This window comes from Lampetra planeri, chromosome 41, assembly GCF_965212315.1.
Source record: "Lampetra planeri chromosome 41, kcLamPlan1.2.h2, whole genome shotgun sequence".
In the NCBI taxonomy this organism is placed as follows: domain Eukaryota; kingdom Metazoa; phylum Chordata; class Hyperoartia; order Petromyzontiformes; family Petromyzontidae; genus Lampetra; species Lampetra planeri.
The window spans coordinates 4,959,897-4,987,103 of NC_136147.1; the positions used below are offsets into that span (position 1 = coordinate 4,959,897).

A 27,207-nucleotide genomic window follows, 5' to 3' on the forward strand; every position below is an offset into this window, starting at 1 on the left:
GTAAAAAAAATGCCTTAATTATTTAGATGTAATGAGTCACTGTATCTACGATTTGATACGGATTTACAAGTTGAGGTCTACATTGTTTAGTTTGTTGTCTTTCCCCGGCACCTTTGGCTACGTACGGTGCGAAAGAAGTTCAACATACCCACATAGATAAGGTTCTTATTCCCGGCCTGTAGCACGTACAGAACGTATTATGGTGGTCGCGGCTCGGCCAACCAGTTTATGTGCACGACAGCTCTTTTCATAAATTGCTTTTATTGTCCCCGTTTTTCTTATTTTGAGAAGAAAAAATGTTTTGTTATAAAATGAAATAAAAACATCCACGTGCCTTACAACGAACGGCCACCCGATTACATTCTGCCAACGATAAGCCAAAGCTTTTGTGTGTTGTTTGACGGCGGGAACTACGGTGAAATCTCGATTTTTTTTTTTGCCCACTCTGCCGACGCCATAAATCACGCCGTCTGCTATGAACAGCTCGCGCTTTGGGACCCAAAGAACGGACTCAACGGAACCTTGAGAGACCGGCTCCTGGAGAACAACCTCAAGGGAGTCACCCTCAGAGTGGTTACAGTACTGGTGAGCAAATGTGGTAGACTAAACGTAAAACCATAAACTATTTTAAATTGTTACCAAGTAAGGCCCACCGAGCTATGTAGCTCATCTTCTTGGTTCTTTCGGTAAAGTCACGTAGAATGGAAATAATAAAATAAAAATAAATAATAAATAAACACATAATAAAATAATTCTCACGACGTTTCGGCCACAACGCAAGCAGCCGTCCTCAGGTGGAGAACAGGTCTGTCGAGAAGAACAGGTCTGTCGAGAAGACAGAGTCTTCTCGACAGACCTGTTCTCCACCTGTTCTCCATGAGAATAATTTTATTATGTTTTTATTTGTTATTTTTTATTATTTTATTATTGTATTATTTCCATTTTACGTGACATTACCGAAAGAACCAAGAAGATGAATCCCTGCAGTCACGAAAGCTTTAAATCGAAATTTATGTAGCTCTTTTTCAGAAGTGACCTGGCCACAAATGATAGCTCAACAAAGCGGCTTATCACGTGGAAATATACCGGAGTCAGGGTCGGGATCGAACCCACGACCTCCTTCATACCAGGCGAGGGAGATTACATCTCAGAATCCAGATCTTTACTTATACTCGAGATGGAATCTGATGAGCTATGAAGCTTTTCTTTTTGCAGACGTCCAGTAGGGGCTGTGTGTCAGCAAGTTACATCAACGAGAAATACAAGACAGGATGCAAGAGTAAGAGAGATAAGTTCATCAAGTTAATATAAAATAATAAAATAGATCTATAGATATAGCGAGTACAAATTGCACTCGTGGCAATAACACTTTGTCAATTACCGCAGCACTTCATCAATAATACGTAGCGGTGAAATCTCTCGAAATTGTCACCTATTATACATTATTTTATTTTATTATTTTACCGAAAGAACCAAAGATTAAGTCTACATTATAGACTGCCAGTACACTCACCCAGCTTAATAACCATTGCTACAGTCTACATAATAGACAGCCAGTATGCTCACCGAGGTTAATAACCAGGCTACAGTCTACATTATAGACTGCCAGTACACTCACCCAGCTTAATAACCATTGCTACAGTCTACATAATAGACAGCCAGTATGTTCACTGAGGTTAATAACCAGGCTACAGTCTACATTATAGACTGCCAGTACACTCACCCAGCTTAATAACCATTGCTACAATCTACATTATAGACTGCCAGTACACTCACAAAACTTAATAACCAGGCTACAGTCTACATTATAGACTGCCAGTACAATCATCAAACTTAATAACCAGGCTACAGTCTACATTATAGACTGCCAGTACACTCACTCAGATTAAGAACCAGGCTACAATCTACATTAGTTTTTTTATTAAATTTTTTTCATTTTTATAATTTTTTATTTTTATTCACTTTATTTTTATTTTTCTATCTACGTGACTTTACCGAAAGAACCAAAAAATGTGGCACCAAAAGTTTGTTTCTATGCTGCCATTAAAACACTTTAATAGTTGATTCTTCAAGTTCATAAGTTAATACGTTCATATATTATCTCATTATTAATACATATTCACAATGCGGCTAATACTGCACCCTGCACAGTATTTGTGCACGATTTGAACTATGGTTCTCTATACATCAGGGGTGGCCAACCCTGTAACAGACCAAGGGCCAAAAAGCACCGAGAGCCAAGAGAAAGATCATAATGCCGTTAGCCCCCCTGACATCCTGCCAGCAGGACCCGCCGTTCGTGATGATGTCGGACAACGTCCTGGGACAGCCCAAGCGCTTCGTGGGCTTTGCCGTCGACGTGCTGGAGGAGCTGTCGCGTCACCTGGGCTTCACCTACGACGTCTACCAGGCGCCCGACAACAGCTACGGCCGCCCGGGGACCGGCGGCTCCTGGAGTGGCCTGCTCGGGGAGATCCTGAACAAGGCACGGACACGCACACACGCACGCACGCACACGCACGCACGCACACGCACGCACGCACACGCACACGCACGCACACACAAAGATTCCACTGTATAAACGTCAACAGGCATTTCCCATAAATATGCTAAATTCCTCTTGATATGCAGATTATTTTGTCAAGGCGCATTTCCCCCCCCCTTCCAACCCAGCTTAAATAGACGCTCCAAGCGTGGTGGTGTTTCATTTAGACGCTGTCGCCTCGACAGACCTGGTCTTCACCTGAGGACGGCTGCTTGTGTTGTGGCCGAAACGTCGTGAGAATTATTTTATTATGTTTTATTTTTATTATTTTATTACTTCCCTTCTACGTGACTTTACCGAAAGAACCAAGAAGATGAATCCCTGCAGTCACGAAAGCTTTAAATCGAAATTCAACAAGCTGTCGGGGCAAGTGCTGAGTTGACCTATGAGAGAGTCAGGACCGGTTCAAATAATCGCCACTGTTATTGGTCGTGAGCGGGAATCGAACTCGGGTTGCCAGGTTGACAGTGGATTGTGCCGACTGCTACACCACCACGCCATGTACGCACAAAGGCCCCCAATAGCCGCTAGCAGAATATTCACGCAAGTGATGGTAGTGAGTACTTATAATGGCGGGAATTGCATACACGGCGGTGGGTAGCTATCACCACCCCCGGCCCCCTTTGTCTCCCCGGTGGCGCTGTTTACGCACCGCGCAAGGTACTCGCACACACATGCACAGTCTCACCCGCACGTACGTAAAAAAGAGAAAGACAAAGATCCCCCATATAGCCTGAAGAGGCTGTTGGGGCAAGTGCTATTAGTGAGCACCTATGAAGGCCGACACGGCACACGAGGGGGTGGGTGGCCAGCACCACGCCCGGCCGCCTTTGTCTCCCTAGTGGCGATGTTTACACACCGCACCAGGTCCTCATTTGGGGCTGAGTCGAAGGCCAGGACTGGTTCAGATAATCGTCACCGGTGTTAGCCATGAGTGGGAATCGAATTTGGGTCATAGCGCAGCGTGCTAACCGCTACACACACGTATGCACGCACACATACACTCGCTTACTGACACACAGTCTCGTACACAGCCACACGCGCACGCTTGCTTACCGGCTCACTCAGACGCGCACAGTCTCACTCACACACTCGTACAATGACCTTTACAGCGCTTATAACCCTGGCTCGTGAACTGCAACTGTCATCTCGCTCAGTGCTCTCGGTGCGGTGCGGAGAGGAAATGAATAGTGGGCAGCCACACACAATCGTTGGGCAGTCGTGAGCGCCACGATAACAAAACGAGAGCCTCTAGCATGGATCCTGGGATCAAAATGATCACCACCTATAAAGCCGCATGCAACAAATGTGACGCACACACACACACCACACTCTCTGCTGGCAGTGCCTGTTAATGTTGAAGTGAAAGAGAGGAGAAATAAAAACCAAATTTCACTTTAATAAATCCCGTGTGAAAAACAAGATGGCGGATGGTCATGTAATTCGTGAATGTGAGCATCTGCTCATTCGTCAGGCCCACACAACAGTTCTGTTAATGCGCGGGGTGTGTCCAAGCACAAACCGGAACACACGTTTTGGTATGAATTAGGCGCTCAACTGTAAACTAAGCTATATTTTTGGTTCTTTCAATAAAGTCCCGTAGAAGGGAAATAATAAAATAATAAAAATATTAAACAATCTTTTTTATTTTATTATTTCCCTTCTACGTGACTTTACCGAAATAACCAAAAATATGAATCCCTGCAGTCACGAAATCTTTAAATAAAAATGTAAACTAAGCTATTTTTTATTTTCTAGGTAAGGCCCACTGAGCTCTATAGCTCTTTTTCATAAGCGACCTGGCCACAAATGATAGCTCAACGAAGTGGCTTATCACGTGGAAATTTATAGCACCCAAATACTCTAAACGCGTGATGTTGATTCTAAATGTGGAGTTAGAAACCGTAGGACCCAGAGAAAAATCCACGCGACCACGGAGAGAGACGTGCAAACTCCAAATATACAGCAGGCGTCGGAGTCGGGATCTAACCCACAACCTCCTGTATGCCAGGCGAGGCAGTTAAATCATGTAACCCCGTGAATATCCACGATTTGGAATCGCGATGCGAGCCAAAGATACATTTTGGATCTGGTCTTTACACATACATGTTTTTAAATGTCTTAGTTGATTAGGCATATTGGCTCTCCAGACCAATATTTAACCACTCAAACCTTTACTCTTTGGTTCATTCGGTAAAGTCACGTAGTTAGAAATAAATTAAAATAAAACAAATCACGACGTTTCGATTGCAACACAATCAATCATCATCAGGTGGGAAAACCACAGCACTAAAACCTAAATGCTCACAACAAACGTGGACAATGCAATACATAAGACAACAAAATACTTTTCTTGTTTTATTGCAACTTCATTTATTTACCGATCACGTCCGCCGTCAGGTGGGCAGGTCAGGTGGGCAATGGGTCATTAAATCGCGACGAGCAATCAGCGGGGGCTCGCGATCGAACCGCACGTGCTGGCCCAAGCCAACTTAGCACGGTTGGCTACGTATGGTGCGAAAGAAGTTCAACACACATACATGCTTTCCTTAGCACCCTCCAATTTGCACCGCGTCCCCTTTCCTAAGCGTAATCCTGAGCGTGCGCCGCTCTGTCTCGGCAGCGCGCGGACGTGGGCATCGGCGCCGTCACCATCACGCCGGAGCGCGAGAGCGTCGTGGACTTCACCAAGCGCTTCATGGACCGCGGCGTGGCCATCATGCTCCGCGAGCAGCACCACCACCAGCGGCACGCCGACCTCTTCTCGTGCCTCGCCCCCTTCGCGCCCACCGTGTGGGCCGGCCTGGCCGCCTGCGTTCCCATCGTCGCCCTGGTCGTGCACAGGCTCAACACGATCGGCGCGCGACGGGGAGGCCCCGGGGGCACGGCCGTTGCCGGCGTGCCGGGCGCCGGCCCCGCGTGCCAGCGAGAGGGCGGCGGCGGCGTCGTCGGCGGCGCCGTCGGCGGCGGCGGAATTCAGGGACGACCGGCAGGGGGCACCATGGCAGCGGACGCCAGAGGGAGGACGTGGCCCGGCTCGCTGTGGCTCGTGTACGGCTCGTTGATGCAGCAGGGTGAGCATTTCCACGGCGTAGGTTCTCGCGGCTGCTGCCCTGAAGTTCTTCGGTTTGTTTTTTTGTTTGGCCGTACCGCGTTGCGTTCGGCACGGTGGCCCAACGTGGGAGCGCGCGAAAAAAGATATCGCCGCTCACCCTACACTCGCGCTTTCGCCGCGCTTGCGTTTCGACAAATTTAGAAGGGTCGTCACAGGTTGCCTCGTTGATGTGCTTAACCAACCTCGGGTGGCTTCTGCTTTCCCTGTGCCCCCTTTTCTCCCTGTGGAGCTGCCCCCGGTTTCTCCACGCCTGATCACCCACGGGTTCCTTCTCTATCCCAGTTTAACCCTCCCCTGGGTGGCCTGTGTCTTTCCCTCACGCAATTCCTTTCCCGTCATTGTTTGCCCCCCCCCCACTGCAATCCCCCCTCCCCTACCCCCCGCCCCTCCCCCCCCCTCCGCGCTGCGCCCAGGAGGGGAGCTGGTGCTGATGTCGGTGTCGGCGCGGGTCATGGTGGCCGTGTGGTGGTTCTTCACGCTCATCGTCGTCTCGTCCTACACGGCCAGCCTGGCCGCCTACCTCACCCTGTCGCGCCTCACCAGCCCCATCAGGTGCGTATCCCCAGCCGGACGCTCCGGCCGGCACCCTCCTCCGCCCAGCTTTGCCACCACCGACTCTCTGTGATGCTGACTGACCCTGTGCGCACAGTCATGTTTCCCGTTCTTCACCTGTTCACTGCAGGCGGACGGAGATCCCCTCGTGTGTCCGAGTGTTCACCTGCAGGAGCTCACGAGACAGACAGAGACCCCCTCGTGTTTCCGAGTGCTCACCTGCAGGAGCTCACGTGACAGACAGAGACCCCCTCGTGTGTCCGAGTGTTCACCTGCAGGAGCTCACGAGACAGACAGAGACCTCCTCGTGTGTCCGAGTGTTCACCTGCAGGAGTTCACGTGACAGACGGAGACCCCCTCGTGTGTCTGAGTGTTCACCTGCAGGAGCTCACGTGACAAACGGAGACCCCCTCGTGTTTCCGAGTGTTCACCTGCAGGAGCTCACGTGACAGACGGAGACCCCCTCGTGTGTCCGAGTGTTCACCTGCACCCCCCCCTCCCCCCTCCCCCCCTGTGCGTCCCCGCGCCCCCGAGTTCGCTGCAGGAGCTCGCAAGGCAGACGGAGACCCCCTCGTGTTTCTGAGTGTTCACCTACAGGAGCTCACGCGACAGACAGAGACCCCCTCGTGTTTCCGAGTGTTCACCTGCAGGAGCTCACGAGACAGACAGAGACCTCCTCGTGTGTCCGAGTGTTCACCTGCAGGAGCTCACGTGACAGACAGAGACCTCCTCGTGTGTCCGAGTGTTCACATGCAGGAGCTCACGTGACAGACAGAGACCCCCTCGTGTGTCCGCGTGTTCACCTGCAGGAGCTCACGAGATAGAGACCCCCTCGTGTTTCCGAGTGTTCACCTGCAGGAGCTCACCAGACAGACGGAGACCCCCTCGTGTGTCCGAGTGTTCACCTGCAGGAGCTCACGTGACAGACGGAGACCCCCTCGTGTTTCCGAATGTTCACCTGCAGGAGCTCACGTGACAGACGGAGACCCCCTCGTGTTTCCGAGTGTTCACCTGCAGGAGCTCACGTGACAGACGGAGACCCCCTCGTGTTTCCGAGTGTTCACCTGCAGGAGCTCACGTGACAGACGGAGACCCCCTCGTGTTTCTGAGTGTTCACCTGCAGGAGCTCACGTGACAGACAGAGATCCCCTCGTGTGTCCGAGTGTTCACCTTCACCCCCCCCCCCCCCCGTGCGTCCCCGCGCCCCCCAGTTCGCTGCAGGAGCTCGCGAGGCAGACGAAGACCCCCTCGTGTTTCCGAGTGTTCACCTACAGGAGCTCACGTGACAGACAGAGATCCCCCGAGTGTTCACCTGCACCCCCCCCCCACACCCCGTGCGTCCCCGCGCCCCCCAGTTCGCTGCAGGAGCTCGCGAGGCAGACGGAGATGTCGTACGGCACGGTGCTGCACTCGAGCCTCTACGAGCAGCTGCGAGCGCGCGCCGCCAACCCCGTGGGGCCCGAGCACGGCACCTACGCCAAGCTGTGGGAGGCCGTGAGCCGCAACAACGGCTCCGACAACTGCGTGCACGACCTGGACGAGGCCGTCCACCGGGTAGCGACCGCACGGCGGCCCGGGGTCACGCGCGGGGTCACGCGCGGTCACGCGGGGTCACGCGGGGTCACGCTGGGTCACACAGGGTCACACGCGGGGTTATGCAGGGTCATGCGGGGTCACGCTGGGGTCATGCGGGGTTACAGCAGGGTCACGTGGGGTCAGGTTGGGCCATGCGGGGTCACGAGGAGTCATATGCGGGGTTAAATAGGGTCAGGTTAAATAGGGTCACGCGGGGTCACGCCGGGGCCATGCCGGGGTCACACGGGGTTACACGGCGCAGCGCCGTCCACTCTGTAGCTGCCAATTGATGCCCGCACTGTGTGGCTCTTTGAGCTGTGTGTGTGTGCATCCTGTGGCTCTGCAGACCTGTCTGTAAGCTCGTATACTCTTCCTCTACATAACTCAGGAGTCCGTTACAACATGGCCCTACGGACTTCATATACATGTTTTTATCATTATACATATACTGTGGCTCTATATAGCTCCCAAATTTGCCATATACAATGTTGTTTTAGAGACGTCATATACTCGACATGTAGCATTACAGACACGCAAATACTGTGTATCTCTATAGATAAAAGCAGTGGGCCTTGTATAGGATTCATGCAATAGTGGTTCTGTCGACATATATAAATATACTTTGGCTCTATAGACCTCATTTCTTTATTTGCAATGTGAATTAACACCTCGTGTGCCATATACTCATTAGGTGTCACAATCACTTATGATCCAATGATCAACTTCATGACCCACTAAGCACTAGCACACGAGCTGATGTCATCACTCTGTAAGCCTCATAAAGGGAGTGTAAGTTTATGCTACCCTTGATGCTGGCTTTATGAGTTTTGGGAATTAACATTAAACCCCGAGACTTGTAAATTTGCCTTAATCTGACTCTGCGCTTCGGCGATTCCACTAAATTTTAAGAATTCTAAGCCCCCTTTCAATCTGTGAGCCTTAGGCAAGAATATGTTGAGCCCCTGAGAGACCTAGAGTGTCTTAGTCTGACTCTGTGAGCCTCAGCGGAACACATTTAGAACTTTAAAGGTGCCTTAGTCTGGCACTCAAGTGTACTGTTCCACTATTTGGTGCCTATACGTGTCTGTATATCTATATATATAAAAGGGAAATTTGTGAATGTGTGTGTCTGTTCGAAATGTTTAGCGTACTTCCCAACATGCAACAAACTTATGCAATAATGGATATAATATTTTGCACGGCAAGTGAGCGGATGACGTCACATCTGTGATGTCACCCGCATGCGGCAGCGTCACTCAGTGTGCCTGCTGACGTCACGCACCCCTCCTCCACCCTCCGCGTAGGCCGTGTGTTAATACAAGACAAGAATCCAAGTCTCGGGCAAAGCCGGGTAGTAAAGCTAGTAACACATATAGCACCACAACGTGCACCTGGCCTGGCACAGGCGCTACGGTGACGTCGCCGTCACTTGGTGGCGAATGGCGGTTATTGGTGTTGGTTATACCACATGCCGTGTTGAGTGACTGTCCAGGTCCTCACGTGTGTGAGTGGATATACTATTAATCTGAAACGATAATGTGATATACCACGAGTATAATCATAATATCTGCTGGACAACAGCAGCGACGCACTCAAAGAGATATTTCGATGGACTCTAGCTCCATAGACCTCATACATACACAGTTTTATTTGGCTTATGAGCCTCATATCTTCCGTTGACTCCATGTGTATCTCCTATGCAACTGTCTGTACCCATGCTTACATCGCGTGTGCAGTCACGTACATTGCAACACACATTCGTTGCGTTCATGCATCCAGGTCTGTCCACGTGAGCGACTCGGAAAAGATTTCCTCATCCGGCACACCGCATCCATTCTTCCTCTCACCGTAGCTGTGGCTACTTTTAGTCACGCGGATACCCCAATCAACCAGCCACCTCTGAATATGTTCAGTAATGTATCAGCTGTAACAACATGCGACTACGTCACGCATTTATTATTTTCACTCTTGTTCACCCAGGAAAGCCTCACTGCATCTAATGACTTTTTCATGAGTGTTTGTTGGCAAGTTTCCGTAGTAGGGCCCAATGATTGCACTATATAATCGCAATTATACAGAGCAAGTATGCACCCTGATGACAGCACACAATGGCCTACTCTTATGAATGACGTCACGGAATATTTCGTGTCCACTTTGAAGCAGACGGCGTGTTTTTTTGCGGTTAAGGCAGCCGCAATAGTCACCAGGGTGGCCTCTGGATTGCAACCGTAAACCTCTGCGACAAGCAGTGAACGCGGTACACAGAGCCACGTGAAGTGCGCACCTCCGATTAGCATAGTTGGCTACGTACGGTGCGAAAGAAGTTCAACGTGCATGCATACTTCCTATTTACACTTTGATCAAATACAATTATTAGGAATAACAGCGATAACTAAGCACCATTATTGTTGTTCACGCTTACGGCGACTTTCCCCCCTCCTCTTTTCCGAACATAGATGGACTCGTCCATCTGACCAACTGCCAAATCGCTGTCCGTGGTGCTGACGTTAAGAAAAAACCGCCACTTTTTTCAAAATTTCTTGCCGTGGATTTCACACCCGATGATGATTGCTTGTGTTGCAGTCGAAACGTCGTGAGAATGTTATTGTTTTATATTTTTATTTTTTTTATTATTTCCCTTTTACGTGACTTTACCGAAAGAACCAAGAATACCATTATGTTTGTCGTGTATATGTGGTTTATCCGCGTGTGTATATCATTTGTGTTAATATGTTTTGCTCTTAGTTTGCACATTCCCATCCTGTAAATGTCACCGCTTTAACTGCCACCGCTGCTGACGGTTCGGGACCGTGGCGGTCCCTGTAAACTAGTTGCTTAGCTCAATGGAGCCTTCCCGGCTGGAAATAATAATAAAAATAAAAACAAAGTCTTGAGGACGAATAATTAAAATTCACAAACCATCTAAATACAGTGACATATCAAAAATAAAACGCGCGAGACAGCATGCGCCGGATAAAATGGTCAAGGCAAACTTACAGCCAAATGAAATGCAACAAAGTGAGAAGAGAGCAAACATTAATATACACACGAGCTCAGCAGGTTGTGGCCGTGTCACACGCCAGGAGCGTTATAACCACGCCGTAGCAGCTCCACACTAACCCGCGATCACACCGACCCGCGATCACACTGAATATAATGAGATTATTGTTCGAATATAATACATTTTTGACGTACACAGTACATGCTCTCGGGGGGTTTTTTGTCGCGTTTAATAATGATTAAAAATCGATTTTAATCGATTTTAATCGATTATTTGGGATAACGGACCAAAAGAAAACCGTGCAAACAGGACGGGATTATTGAGCAAATAATACGATCGAGATGGTTAAAATGAGGCAGGTCAAATTACCGATCCTTGAATTGAACCACGACTTTCAACCGTAACAATTTGGGGGTGGGGTGGGGGCGGAGGAGGAGGAAGGAAAACAACGTTAATCGTAACGAGCATTAAAATAAATGCATTCAGAAAACACTTCTTGATGAATGGCTGCATACACATACGTGCATTGTAATGCCAAAACGTGTAAGCAGTGCTGGTCAATGAAGATGATGCGTTGCGTATACATTACAGTGAATGCATGGGGTCTGTCTGTTGATGGTGGTGTGCATGTGCGCAACTCATTGCATCTAATTTGTATGGAATCCACGTGGGTGCCCTAAGACTTAAACATCACATCACACGCAAGCCTGCATAATGAACCTATTGTAAATCCAAGTGCAGCATTAAAGCTCGCCCTTTAACGCTTGGTTGATATGTGCTCGCTGTCTCTTTAGCTATTCTGTGCAAAAATGGCCAGCTCTGATCCTTGCGTTACAGCAAGCAGTAAAAAATAATATTTATCCATGACCCTTGTCAATTCACTGCTGGATGAAGGACATCTACTCGCATACCCTATGTCATGAGGTTCGTCTGACCATACTTCACCATGCTGGTCTGTCCGGGTTGGTCAAGGTGATGCGGGCCAGGAGCGGTTCAGATATCGCTCGCCAAACGATGTTAGCCCATGGCCTGGAATCGAACTGGGTTCAGAGCACATTGCATCCACCCCTCCGTCACCTCCCGCCCGTTATACGTGTACACCGTACACGTATACCCTCGAACAGAACCTTTAGTTAAACTGCCAAAAATTAATGGGGAAACAATGAACAGATTATTGTTTTGATTGTCAGCACACTTCCAAATCACCAAAAAAATACATTATTCTTAGCAAACAAACGTACATGGCTAGATATGCAATCCGGTCGTGCCCTGGCCACCAATGACCACATGGCCATTGTTTCAGATGCGTGCTTCTGCGGCCCTCTTGAACGCTCTTCCTTCTGATATTAGGAAGCCGCTGGAGCTATGCACTTTTAAATAATCGAGATTTTAAACCTAATTTCTCTAAAACTGCTTTTTGTGTTTAGTTTGTTGATCTTCCCCGTACCTCCGATGAGCACGGATGGCAACATACAGTGCAAAAGAAGTTCAACATCATACATAGATTTCATGACTGCACAAAAAAGACGTTTGATTGGGATTGATAACTTTTGCTTTGATTGAAGTGTGATGAGCAATATTCGGTGCATATGACAACAAGCGCACCTATGGTGATGTGAGACAGTACCACGTCCCTTGGTGTAACCCCCGTGTTGATATTCTTGGTTCTTTCGGTAATAAAATATATTTATATTATTTTATTATTTCCCTTCTACGTGACTTTACCGAAAGAACCAAGAATATGAATCCCTGCAGTCACGAAAGCTTTAAACCCAGTGTTGATGTGTATACACCACACCAGGTCACCATTTTAGACCGAATCGACCTAGGCAGGGCCCATGCACGGTTCTGTTATTCGTCACCGTAGCTGTTAATTGGGCTCAGGTCACCGGGTTGCTAGCGCAGTGCGCTAACGAGGCATTAGGTGTGGCGCTGTTCGAACACTCTGCTTGCCCTCATCACCATTGCGGATTTTAAAGGTTAACAAAGTGCGCTGTTCGCAGCGCGTCACTTCTCTCCCTGGACACTTCACCTATCTCTCCTCCGCTTGCTTAACCCGAGTTGGATTCCAGCCTCCCTCACACAGTTCGAGGGGTCTTCCCGGGGTCACCTCACAACTTAACTTAGTGCCCAGAGTGCTAGCAGATGGCTGGCGATGGGATTGAAGAAGGAAATAGGTTAGAGTCTTGTCAGGGAGTGACGAATATTCTCGAGATGATAATAACAATCACTATTTGTATATCGCCTCGCACACAAAAACAACTATCCCAAAGCGCTTTGCAAAAAACAGAGTAACCACATGATAGCCTGGGTGGATTCCTGCCTGTCTGGATGCCACGCTCCCAAGTGCGCGGTGGCGATGTGACTGCGTGTTTCTGCGCGGTGATGTCGTAGAAATGTGATTCGTGGGAAACCATTACGCAAACGGTTTGCGTAAAGACTGTAACACAACTGATTCTTGATTTGAATTGTGGAGCCAGTCTCACGATCATCTATAGCATTGCCAAAGGGGTGACTTGTGAATGGCTGTTGTTTGTGTTAGCATCACATTGCCTGTGCATTAGGGGTGATGCATTCATTATCGCTGACTTTGGAGCTATAATTTTGTTGGAGTTTTTTTTTTCTATTCGTACAAATTGTACGTAATGGGTTCATGCCACCACTGCAGCCAGCAGAGGTGCTACAATTCATGTTAATGATCAAACAAAAACACTGTCGATTCTTCAGTCTAATCACGACTAAAAATAATAATCATTAAAATTATGGCTCTGTATAATCGCAATTGAGTAATTAGGATTATACAGAGGGAGTATGGACCCTGACAGCGGGATCTTTAGTGTCCACTCTGAAGTCACGGAATCTTCAGTGACCACTCTCAAGCAGACGGCGCGTATTTTTTGCGGTTAATACAGCCGCAGCAGTAACCAGGGTGGCCGCTGAATTCCAACAGTAAGCCTCTGCAGAAAACGGCGAACGCGATGCACAGAGCAATGTCGACAGCTCGGAGGGTAATTGTCACAACAATTCGTCCAATCACCCAGCGGAGGAATTGTGTTACGCCTGCTGGGAACCTAGCAATTAACCGTGTCATTTTGTATTCATATTCTTAGGTTTTTTCGGTAAAGTCACGTAGGTAAAACATTAAAAAAGTAAAATAAAATAAAAATCACGACGTTTCGGAGGCAACACAAGCTTCCGTCTTCAGGGGGAACCGTCACAGCCACGACAGCTGTATCAAGTAAATGAGAGATTGCAGGAGCTACCACTCCGTTTATATAATGGTTGGAGAAGGTGGTGGGGCAAGGGCCGCATACTTTTTATTAATATGGTAAGGTGAGGCTTAAGAGGGTGAGCCTTTGTTATGGAGAGGTACGGTTTGTGAATCAACCTGTGACAGGGAGACAACCACTAAACATGGTAAACCAGTAATAGTTGTCTGTCAAATAAGATTGGCAAATAAGTGTAGTTAAATCTTTTTTGCATGGTTGTGTCATTTTGCTTTTTCACTTCTGCGACTGGCTCGCTTGGGGTGGTGTAAAATGGGGATAGCCTCATTTCTTTACACGAGTCAGCGTAGGTGTAAAATCCGAAACTATAAACTATAACTCTTTTTCAGCTCAATGAAGTGGCTTATCATGTGGAAATGTATAGCAGCCAAAAAACTCTAAACGCATGATGTTGATTCTAATTGTGGAGGAAAAAACTGGAGAAGCCGGGGAAAAATCACGCGACCACGGGAGAGAGACACAAGCTCCAAATATACAGCAGGCGTCAGGGTCGGAATCGAACCCATGGCCTAGGCCAGGGGTCGGCAACCAAAATAACAAGAAGAGCCATTTCTTTTCAATTCGGTACAAAATTCAGTATTTCAAGAGCCGCAATGCATCTGAGTACATACTGTACTCACGTACATATTGTCAAGAAGCAGCCCGTAAAGAGCCGCATGCGGCTCCGGAGCCGTAGGTTGCCGAACCCCTGGCCTAGGCGATGTAGTTAACATCTCGCCACCAAATTGTTGGACCAATTCAGCTGTGAGAGAAGCACAGTATGACGAGTCACACCAGCAGTGCCGTCAGTACCCATGTATCGGACAGCAAGGCCGACCCACGTTTGTACTTTATCAAACACTGCCGCGCAGCTAAATGAGGATTTCCAACGGTGCCCTAATTTGCGATGTCGATTTGCGTCTGCCCTCAATTGTGCCACCTTCACCCAACGCCAGATCGTTAATGGCGTAAACCCATTTTAGTAGCGTATGTTTAATTGGTCAAAGCATGTTGATCAATCCCAGGTCTGCCTTTGCAAATAGTCGCGGTGGACTGTTGTCTGGGCAGCGATTACGGTTATGGACATTAAAGCACACAGTTCCAAGCGAAATGTTCACCATTTCACATTATTGCATCTAATTTGCATGGACACTGGCCACTCATTGTCCCCCACAAAGTGGCAACGTCCTCCACATTTTCCTCTGGAGAGGGTCGCTTTACTGTATTTACAGTAGCCACTGCGCTAATGACTCACCCTGTTGGGCACCTTGTCATTGCACGTGTGCGTGCGTGCGTGTGCGCCTGCCCTTCACTGTTTGCGAGCAGACGTGATGAGCTGCTGCCCTATTAACGTGAGCAATGAGAGTCGGCTTGGCACGGCCAGGGGAGGGCGTGAAAGGTGGCGGTGGTGGGGCCGGTGGTAGTGGTGGTCGGGGGGGGGGATGGGGCGCGAGGTCGCGCTGGGCATTATTTACGTTGCCACTGCCAGATCTCCCGTTGCCAGATGACCCCACGGAATTGCGCGCCGGCAGTGAGCGGAGGAAGGGGGCTTTGAGTCTGCGCCGGGGGTGAGCGGTGTGGAGTTGGAGGCGTTTGGTTCGGGGGTGGTGGTGGGGTGGTGGTGGGTGCGGCAGGGGGGGGGGGGTGCGCGCAAAAGAGAGGAAAATTGTTTTTAGATGAATGTTGTTTTATCCGGGATGAAAAATGACACGACACCTTATTGCTTTTTTTCGAGTGAGTTGCGGCCGCTTGTTTCGAGCGTCGTGAGCCGTGACTTCGGCAGTGGCCGCGATCGTGCAGTGCCCCCTACCGCAAAACCCTCCGTACGCCCCCGTGGCGGCATGGATGCAGCAGTTGGAATAAGTGTTGCCGCTCGCTTAATCCGTGTTGTGTTGGCGCTCGGTTGTTTAATTGCACGTAAGGATGAAATATTGATTTGACATTTATATGATGATGCTGCTGTGGTGTCGTGGGGAGCAGCACACCGGATTTGCAATCCGGTCGCCCTCACAGAGGCGTTTGACTAGAGCCATCGAACAAAGATGGTCACCGTATCGCGCGCTTTCAGATGCCCTTCTGCGGCCATCTGGAACGCTCTTCCGATATCAGGAAGCCACTGGAGCTATGCACTTATAAGTGATCTAGATTGAAAACAAATTTTTTTGGAACCGCTTTTTGTGTTTAGTTTGTTGTCCTTTCCCCGCACCACCGATTAGCACAGTTGGCTAAGTACTGTGCGAAAGAAGTTCAGCATACGTACGGGTCGCCGATTCACTTCAGCCTCCAGGCCCGGCAGTCGAAACAACGGTGCAGGTTTCTTAAATGCCCTCCCCGCCTCTGTCCACCCCGGCGGTGTAAATGTGGCGTACAGCACTTACACCTCTTTTAAGATGTCTCTGCAGCAGGGAAGAGGAGGCCAAAATAACCTGAAGTGGATCTCCCTCTAGTGCATGTATCTTGAACTTCTTTCGCACAGTACTTAGCCAACCGTGCTAATAAGAGGTGCGGGGGGGAAGGACAACAAACAGAACACAAAAATCATCTTTGTAGAAATGAGCTTTCAATGTTGATTTAAAAGTGCATAGCTCCAGTGGCTTCCTAATATTCAAAGGAAGAGCGTTCCAGACGGCCGCAGTGGCGTGAGCGAGCGAATACGGGGAAGTGCGTGTGCGATGGTGACTTGGGGAGGCGAATGCAAATGTTATTAACGGTCAATTTCTCGCGTCGCGCCGTTTTTCCCGCTGACCTTTTCGTCTCGGCGAGGTGGCCGAGTGGCAATTTAATGTTCCCAAATCACCGTTGCCGATCGCACGCCGCCATGTGTCCGCCACCGTACCTGCCTCGTCCCGTCCGCTTAAGAATTCAGCGACACGCGCTCGCAAAGAGTGCACTGGCGATACGCCCCTACTCGCGTTCCTTCAATCTCCCACTGAAGCGTTCGTTCAATGTTTAATGCTCAAATATTGAAAGCCAGCCTCTAAATGTTCAGTGCTCGACCGGGCCACCGTTAGGTTTGGAAACTCCAGACTTGTTTATCCCCCCCCCCCGCCACCGCCGTTGGCACCCGCCCCTTGAAATAAACGGAGTGTCGAGCAAGTAAGTTATTGTATGATCATTAGGGATAAAAAAAAAGAAGTACGAATGCTCTGCGCCTGTCGGGCAAATAAACACGCACTCTAAACGCAGACCCTTGCGTTAGCTTCGCGTTAACGTCAGCGCAAAATAAAATGTTGTTTAGTGAGCTTAAAGCCCACTTGTGTAAGGTGGGTTATCTGAAGGAAAAAAAATAATGGGGGAATTAACGGTCGGCGTTGCTTAATTGCGCTACTGCGCAAATGATGTATTGTTCTGCACGAGCCTTCCTTCATTGCATTTCTCTTCGCTCGTCTCTTCCTGCGAGACCCATTACTATTTTGGGCGCCAATGAAGTCGAGGTGAATCTCGCGGAACTCATCAAACGACTGTTTGGAGCCGGCGATGAGAGTCAACTTAGCAAATCTGCTTGTTAGCTGGTCGGCTTGTTCTTCATATACCGCCTCAATCAAGAAATAATATAGCAGCAAGCCTCATCAAAACACAGCTCCCCCATATCTTGTCCTTATTTATTATTATTTTTACTTCATCTTGATTAATTTTGGCTGCTGGCAGGAGTCCCTGTGCAGAGTAATGGAGTCGGCGGTGCTTGCTGTGGATGTTAATGGTATTTTGAGGGGGTGGCATCTGGCGCCACATTGCAGCTCCTGTATCTTTCGAATGTTAAGGCACATCGTCTGCCACGCAGTGCTTCTTCATTCTACGTTGTTTTGTTTCTGCAAGGGCGACCAGGTTTAGCTTTGGGGGCACTGCGGTGGCGAGATGCAGGAGGTCATGGGTTCGATCCCGACCCTGACAACATCTGTATATTTGGACTTTGCATGCCTATCTCCCTGTGGTCGTGTGATTTTTCTCCGGGTCCTCCGGATTTTTCCCCTCCACATTTAGAATCGTGCGTTTGGAGTATTTTTGCTGCTCTAAGTTTCCACGTGAGAAGCCGCTTTGTTTAAGCTATCATTTGTGATTGCCAGGTCGCTTCTGGATAAGAGCTACGTAGCTCAGTGGGGCCTTACCTGGTAAAATGTAAAATATTATAAGCATATCACGCAACAAGCTTTTTGAACGGGTGACAGGTTATTCGGACGAAAGCCTTTATTTTACAGGTAGGAACAATATGTTCCACACTGCCCACCAGTGATTTTTTGTCTGTCTGACTGTCTGTCGTGCATATATATATAATACAACCAGTTCTTTGATTGGTGGAGACCTACTGCCGGGTACGGAGAGGGGAGGGGCCTAAGGAAGGGGGGAGTCAGGAGAGGGGCCTGAGGGGGTGGGGGGGGGGGGGTCAGGGGAGGGGCCTAAGGGTATGGGGGGGTGGTCAGGGGAGGGGCCTAAGGATATGGGGGGTGGTCAGGGGAGGGGCCTAAGGATATAGGGGGTGGTCAGGGGAGGGGCCTAAGGATATGGGGGGTGGTCAGGGGAGGGGCCTAAGGATATGGAGGGGTGGTCAGAGGAGGGGCCTAAGGGAGGGGGGTCAGAGGAGGAGCCTAAGGGAGGGGGGATAAGGGGAGGGACCTAAGCAAGGGGGAGGGGCCGATAGTTAAGGGGGCTGGCTACCTGGCTGGCTGCCTGGCTACCTCAAGTCAAGTCATCTTTTATACAGGTCGGAACAACAGGTTCCACACTGCCCACCAGGGATTATTTGTCTGTCTGTCGTGCATATTTGTCTGTCGTGCACGAATGCGCTGTCCAACCAAGTTCCTACCTGCCCACTCCGAAGGAACGTGTTACAAGGGAGACCTGGGGTAACGAAAATGAGTCCTTTGCGAGTATTTGTTGATTGCCACGGAACTTTTTTTTTTTCTGTTCGTGGAACATACGCTCATCCCTTGATGCTTTACCGTCGCACATTAAGGGGCGCAATTTGCCCACACACTCGTGCTATGACATTGGCGTTTGTCGAATGGCGAACCGATACTTGCATTCCAATTCTGAGAGTTGCATTTTCGCCAAATGAAGTGAAAGAGCGAATTTTTACAGCGGTGGCTGGGCTCAGACGATCAACTCTGCTACACTTGAAAAAACAGTTTATTCGCAGACGGCTGATGTCAATGGTTCACGTGACCTTGACATTGCCTCCGATGCTGTCTCACCACCATGGCCTTGGTTCCTTGAGTTAAAAGTAGACAAATGCGCATTTGTGTGCAACACTTGCGCATGTACTTCGGAAAAACAAACCTCGTGTGTCACAGGTGAACAGCGGGTTAGCCGCGTGGGTAACTGCATGGTAACGACGCGTTCGCGTGGGACACGGCGGTGCTGGAGTTTGCCACGCTCTCAGTAACCGCGTGGTCACCGCGTGCGTGCAGGTGAAGCGCGGGAACTACGCGTTCGTGTGGGTCACGGCGGTGCTGGAGTTTGCCGCGCTCTCAGTAAAACCGCGTGGGTAACCGCGTGGTAACCGCGTGGTAACCGCGTGCGTGCAGGTGAAGCGCGGGAACTACGCGTTCGTGTGGGACACGGCGGTGCTGGAGTTCGCCGCGCTGTCAGACGGCGACTGCTCGCTGAGCGTGCGGAACGTCGGCTACGACAAGGGCTACGGCATCGCCCTGCAGCACGGCAGCCCCTACCGGGACGCCTTCTCACAGCGGTGAGAGCCGCGACCACCACCACGCACCACACACACGTGCACACACGTTCACATGCACATTCACATAGACACACGCTCACGTTCACATGGCAGGACCTGCCGGGGACGCCTTCTCCCGGTGGTGAGAGCCGCGATCATGCCGCACGCACACTTTGACAAAAAAAGACAAAGATCCCCCGTATAAATTCTAGATTTGAAGTTTTCGTGACTGCAAGGATTCATACTCTTAGTTTTTTCGGTAAAGTCACGTAGATAAAAAAAAAACTGAAATTAAAATTTATAAAAATTAAATAATAAAAATCACGACGTTTCGGAGGCAACACAAGTCTCTGTCATCAGGTGGGACCGTCACAGCCAGATTTTACCTACGTGACTTTACCGAAAAAACTAAGAGTATCCCCCGTATAGCCTTAACAGACTGTTGGGGCAAGTGCTGTTAGTGAGCACCTATAAAGGCCAGCACAGCACACGAGGGGGTGGGTGGCCAAGACCACGCCCGACCGCCTTTGTCTCCCCAGTGGCGATGTTTACACACCGCACCAGGTACTCATTTGAGGCTGAGTCGACCTAGGGGAGGCCCAGGACCGGTTCAGATAATCGTCACTGGTGTTGGCCGTGAGCGGGAATCGAACCCGGCGCAGCGTGCTAACCGCTACACTACCGCTCCCCATTCAATAACATACACACACACGCACACGCACACACACACGCACACACACACACGCGCGCGCGCATAACGCCATAACATATGCATGCCTCAGTAGTGCACACAATCAAAAACACATCTGCCATGGGACACTGGGCAGTGGAATTTGCATGCAAGGGCCTTAGTTACCTCGAGCCAATTTTGGAAGCTGAGCAGAGATGATGAACCTTGGTGTGTATTTGGATGGCAGACTGGCAACAAACACGAGGCTATGGTCACAAGGTGGCCAGATGCCAGTACTGCATTTGGTTATTGAATCTATTTGGGCAGAACCTTGTTCCCCACCCATCTGTGTGGTTGTGTCTTTCCTGGTCGTTTTTTTATTTCCTCCCACATGGAAATTACACATTGATGGAAGCATTACAACGCAGGACCCTGTTGAACAAATCTTGAAAGTCCACGTGCCTTTTCTGGGCGAATAAAGGATATTTTTGTTAAAGTTAGTGGCGACTTGGAAATAGAATATGATGGTGGTGTTGGTAGTGGTGAGATGTTAACTGCCTCGCCTGGTGTACAGGAGGTCATGAGTTCGATCCTGACTCCGACGCCTGTTGTATATTTGGAGTTTTAGTGTTCACCCTGTGGTCACGTGGATTTTTATCCAGGTCCTCCGGTTTTTCCTTCGCCATTTAGAAACACGCGTTCCAGAGTATTTGGCTGCTATAAATTCCCACGTGATAAGCCACTTCGTTGAGCTATCACTTGTGGTCAGGTCGCTTCTGGAAAAAAAGCCATATAGCTAAGTGGGCACTACCTAGTAAAATAAAATAATAGTTTAGTGCTGGTGCTGGTGGTGATGCCGCTGGTTGCTGTAATGCTCAGTAAACTTGCAAAGGGCATGGCTTCTGCCAATTCTCACAGCACGAGTTCCCATTCGCCGCTGCACAGGGGACCACATGGGAGCGATTATCTCTGCTCCCGCATTGTGCCCACTCGCTGCCACCTTTCAGGGTTAATTACCTCCCCCTCCTCCCCGCCACCTCGTACAATGCTTGTTTGGCATACGATAGCAGCGAGAGGGAGGTGTTGGTAATAGCCTAATAAGGACGATTACTTTTACTGCAAACACTAAATTGACCGGGCTGCTGCCACAATTGCCCATTTTGTAAAATAGCATTTGGGGTGGTTGTGCGTGTGCGTTTTCTTGTGTCTCCTACACACGCTTGCGCCGTGATTTTTTTCGCACGCACGGTGACACGGGTTTTTAGGAGTCGTTCAATCGGAAGGGCTCTGCGTTCAAAAGCAGAGACAGGAGAGGGGCCATCTTACGCGGCGCAATCACACAACCACCACTGGCCCCGTGCGCTGAAATAAAGAGAAATGCTGCCACTGCTTAATAGACTGCCACTCGTGGGTTTCATTACAACATTACACGGATGATTTGCCTAAGTCCAAAGGTCTTTGGCCAGTAATGAGTTTGAGAAAAATTTGAGTCACGTTTGGCAAAAGAGGGGGGGGGGGGGGGTGTTAAGAAAGTTAATTCTATCATGGTTTAGGATTTCTTTTGGTAAGGGTTGGTGGGAGGGCTTAATGGTTACATGTAGCACAGAAATTTGATATTTTAATTACGGTAGAGATATGTTGTGTGAATGTGCCATGTGTGTTTGAATGTGCCATGTGTGTTTGAATGTGCCAGGGGCATCTCACTCCTCAGTGTGCCGGGTAAGGTCCTGGCAAGGATTATTCAACATCGCCTTGCTAGGCACGCTGAGGAGAGGCTTGCGGAGCCCCAGTGCGGTTTCAGGAAAGGGCGGTCCTGCACAGATGCCATATTTTCTGTCCGTCTGCTACAGCAGAGGTGTAGGGAATTCCAAAAAGACCTACATCTCTGCTTTATTGACCTGGTCAAGGCCTATGATACCATCAGTAGGACTGGGCTCTGGGTTGTTCTTCGTGCTTTCGGAGTCCCTGACCCTCTGCTCACGATCATTAAGGACCTTCATGATGGTGAGCGGGCCCGGGTAAAACTACGTGGCCGGGAGTCGGAGCCTTTCCCTGTACACCTTGGGGTGCGACAGGGATGTCCTTTGGCTCCCACATTATTTAACATCTATTTCGACTGCGTAGTTCGTGAAGCCTTCAATAGCTGTACCGGGGGAATTTCCATTTGGTACAGATATAATGGGAGGCTGATCGACGCCCGGGTGCGATCAAGGGATGGCTCCCTATTGGTCAACCACGTTATGTATGCCGATGATTTGGTAATAGCTGCTCATTCAGAAGAGGAGTTGGAGACGCTGCTGCTGAGACTGGAGCGTGCCACTAAGAGGTGGGGCCTTACCATCAGCCCCACCAAAACTAAGCACCTGCCTGGGTATTTTGTACCATCGGACACTCCACCCCCACAACTCCCAATTGGTGATGGGGCAGTTGTGGAGAGAGTGGAGAGTTTCCCATACCTGGGCAGTGTGCTTATGACCGGCTCCAGTTTATCAGCAGAGGTCTCACTCCGAATCAGTCGAGCGGCAATATCTTTTCATCGGTTGCGTAACGCTGTGTGGAAGCTACCTGGTCTGTCGCTCCGCACGAAGCTTCAGGTCTTCTCGGCCACGGTCATTCCCTCCCTTCTCTACGCTTGCGAAACGTGGACCCCCCTAGTGGAGCATCTTCGCCGGTTGGAAACATTTAGGCTGGCCTGCCTACGATCCATCCTGGGTTTAACCAGGCTGGATTGTGTGAGGAGCTCACAAGTCCTTGAAAGATCTGGGCAAAGTCCCATCAGTGAGCTCCTCCGGCAGGCAAGGCTGCGTTGGCTGGGTCATGTAGCCCGCATGCCCAGCAACCGCATGCCTAAACAGCTTTTGTTCGGCCGGATCGAGGGGGCTAAACGGGCGCGGCACGGGCTAGAGAAGAGATGGAGTGATGTGGTACAGGAGGACGTGGAGCTGAGTGGACTTGCCGATGACTGGTACCAGCGGTGTCAAGATCGGCCTCAGTGGAGGAGGCTCGTGAAGGACGCTACTGGGCAGTTGGAGGCAGTCGCTCTCCAACAACAACGGAGGGCGGAGGAGCGACGCTCACAACAACGAGCGGAGCGCCGGGTGGCTAAAGCACAGCAAGTTGGTACAGTAGGGGGCACAGGTGGTGCATCAGCCAGTCATCTCGGTCATCTCGGTCAGTCGACCCGTGGCACCTGGGTCTGCCCCGTGACCTCCTGCCAGCCGGCGTTCGACACTTCACGTGGCCTCAAGGTGCACATGGCCTGGCACAAGCGTCGTGGTGACGTCACCGCCACTTAGTGGCGAATGGCGGTTGTTGTGTGTGTTTGAATGTGGCATGTGTGTTTGAATGTGCCATGTGTGTTTGAATGTGCCATGTGTGTTTGAATGTGACATGTGTGTATGAATGTGCCATGTGTGTTTGAATGTGCCATGTGTGTTTGAATGTGCCATGTGTGTTTGAATGTGCCATGTGTGTTTGAATGTGCCATGTGTGTTTGAATGAGCCATGTGTGTTTGAATGTGCCATGTGTCTTCGAATGTGCCATGTGTGTTTGAATGTGACATGTGTGTTTGAATGTGCCATGTGTGTTTGAATGTGCCATGTGTGTTTGAATGTGCCATGTGTGTTTGAATGAGCCATGTGTGTTTGAATGAGCCATGTGTGTTTGAATGTGCCATGTGTGTTCGAATGTGCCATGTGTGTTTGAATGTGACATGTGTGTTTGAATGTGCCATGTGTGTTTGAATGTGCCATGTGTGTTTGAATGTGCCATGTGTGTTTGAATGTGCCATGTGTGTTTGAATGAGCCATGTGTGTTTGAATGTGCCATGTGTGTTCGAATGTGCCATGTGTGTTCGAATGTGACATGTGTGTTTGAATGTGCCATGTGTGTTTGAATGTGCCATGTGTGTTTGAATGTGCCATGTGTGTTTGAATGAGCCATGTGTGTATGAATGTGCCATGTGTGTTTGAATGTGCCATGTGTGTTTGAATGTGCCATGTGTGTTTGAATGTGCCATGTGTGTTTGAATGTGCCATGTGTGTTTGAATGTGCCATGTGTGTTTGAATGAGCCATGTGTGTTTGAATGTGCCATGTGTGTTCGAATGTGCCATGTGTGTTTGAATGTGCCATGTGTGTTTGAATGTGCCATGTGTGTTTGAATGTGCCATGTGTGTTTGAATGAGCCATGTGTGTTTGAATGTGCCATGTGTGTTCGAATGTACCATTTGTGTTTGAATGTGCCATATGTGTATGAATGTGCCATGAGTGTTTGAATGTGCCATGTGTGTATGAATGTGCCATGAGTGTAACGCAAATTGCTCATGAGCCAGTATGAGCCGCGTACTTTTTGCTGTTGTGTGCTCCGTAAAAGCGACAATATTTAATGAGCGTAGGCAGTTCGCGTTCAAATTTCGATTAAAATACGTTCCCTGCATTAGTTCTGTTCCTGAAAAAATAAATATTCTAAAATCGTAAACTGAGAGTTTGCCGGTTTTTTATTTCGAACAAACCTGACGTCTGTGGGTAAAACATGTTTCATGAAGCGCTCTCCCAGCGTTTCATTTTATTAATGACCTACCTCGTAAAAAAACTTTTCTTGATTGTTCAGTCCCAGCTGCACAACAAGTTTTGATATAAAACTAATTTATGGCCATCTTTACAATCGTTTAATGGGCTCACTGAAGCAATCATTAAAACATTTTTGGTATTTTTTGCTAGAATTATTCCCTTTAAATTGGCAAATTTGCCCCGCATAGAACAAACGCCTGGCAGCGCATGAAAGCACAATGGCACCTTGATATTAATTACATTTCCTTTTGATTTATAAAGTACGAAACATTAACGGTAAGTTCAAAGTTAGTTGATACTTTTCCCCCGCAGCCATGGTGATAATTATCCTAAATTATCCGCAAACTAAAACCTTCTTTAGGAGGAAGCGTAACCTTCAGCAATACTCGCTGTTCCAAGTAAAGATACAGGTGCAGCCCCGCAATGACCTGTTCACGCCGATGCTGGCTGCTATTTTGGCCTCCACATTGGCCAGACGTCTTGGAATAGTTCTGAGCACCCAACACTTTACCCCAATCAACTTCAGTATTACAGTGCTGTACCCATTAACACTGCTTGGTGAACAGTGGCAAGGCGATTTTAAGAAACTCTGGCCTAAGTGTCTGGACAAAGTATAGTGGTACCCCGGAGATCGAACTTAATTCGTTCCAGAAGGCCATTCGAACACCGATTTGTTCGAACACCGAATTAATTTTCCCCATGAGAATGAATGTAAATTACATTAATTGGTTCCAGACACAAGACATCTCCCATTATAAAGCATTTTTACACGAAGTTTATAGTAATTACATGCATAAAATCATACAAAAAAACAAGAAACACAATAAATAAATGGAGACATCGTGTATGGATAAACACCAAAAAACACTGAAATAAAGGAAATTAACGAAACAGTTAGGGAACGATGTTTTGCGGGTAACTGCACTGGGTGAGAACTACATGTTAACTGAGCCTCTCATACGGTAAAACCTTTGTCTAGGCAAGCGTCATGCACGCTGGGCCATATGCGTCTCATTCGTACAGGTTCTTTCAAGTTCGGTTTCCAGGGCAAAAAATGTTCGGAAATATCGTTCCAACACCGATTTGTTCGATCTCCGAGGTTCTACTGTAATCATTCTTCGGCAGAGTCACATCTTGAGGTGTGTTTAACACGTAGGCTTTCGCGACCAATATTATCCACACTCGAGTTTTTTGGGGGGGTTAGATCGCGTCAATAAGACCGAACAGGAGGATTTCTGCACAAATCTGGCTGTCGCCTGAGGATGCCGGTTGTAATTATTGGCGAAACGTCGTACTCCAATTGTAAATGTTGTGGGTTTACTCTCCCACACACCGATGTGCTGTACATAGTGGCGAATTGGCACGCTTTATTTACGTGACAAACCCGCACTAATTTGCTGTGTCGGGTGCTGGCGGGTTTAACGACAAATTAGTATTTAGGGGCCGTCCGTAAATGACGTCACGCACCTGGGGTGGGGGGGGGGGTCAGACATTTGTGACGATGTGTGACGAAGGGGGGGGGGTTTGAGAAATGTGACGTCACATCAAAATGCGCAACTTTAAATAAATATGGACAACACGTTCTACTTTATTAAATATACTTTTTAATAAATGTTTTTTCCTACAACATCAGAGTGCAGCGCCACATTACATACGCACGATAATGACAATAGTGATTTGAAGCATGTGTTATTTTTTTTTGGGGGTGAGGGGCAGAGCTTTGTGACGTCATATTTGAGGAGGGGTCTGACTTTCTGTGACGCCGTGTGACTAGGGATGGGGGGGGGTCCAAAATCGTCCAAAATCGCGTGACGTCATTTATGGACGGCCCCTTACGCGATTTAACCCGAAAGCCTCTATTGTGGATCTCGAGGTTTGTTGCTGTATGCAGTGGTCACTAATCAAGCAGTGGTTATTGCGGCGTAATCTCTGCGAGTGTTAGGATGTAAGTGCTGACATGTTGCGTTGTGAAAAGTTACGGTATGGGCTGTGACGCGATGCATTCTGTGCCGTGGCGTGGGCGAGGGTGTGGTGTGCCGTGTAGATGGTGGCTGTCTGAGTGTTGTACTTTGTTGATGGTTGTTGTGGTTGTGAGTGTTGGGCTGTAGGTGTGAGTGTGTTATGCTGTAGGTGTGAGTGTGTTATGCTGTAGGTGAGTGTTTGGCTGTAGGTGTGAGTGTGGAGCTGTAGGTGTGACTGGTGATGGAGGTGTGAGTATGGTGCTGTGTTAGTGGTGCTGTAGGTGTG

General features: G+C 48.9%; 1 protein-coding gene across 3 annotated transcripts in view; it reads left to right on the forward strand.

The window, feature by feature from the left end:
• LOC144732109 (glutamate receptor ionotropic, delta-1-like) overlaps positions 1-27,207 on the forward strand; it is a 262,706-nt gene that overhangs the window by 233,136 nt on the left and 2,363 nt on the right. For 2 of the 3 annotated variants that reach the window (XM_078613383.1, XM_078613386.1), the window contains 6 exons: positions 484-585; positions 2,285-2,485; positions 5,169-5,619; positions 6,074-6,212; positions 7,568-7,766; positions 19,577-19,740. In XM_078613383.1, the coding sequence (XP_078469509.1) occupies positions 484-585; positions 2,285-2,485; positions 5,169-5,619; positions 6,074-6,212; positions 7,568-7,766; positions 19,577-19,740 (1,256 nt within the window). The remainder of the gene's footprint in view (positions 1-483; positions 586-2,284; positions 2,486-5,168; positions 5,620-6,073; positions 6,213-7,567; positions 7,767-19,576; positions 19,741-27,207) is intronic. The other variant, XM_078613384.1, reaches the window with a different exon arrangement.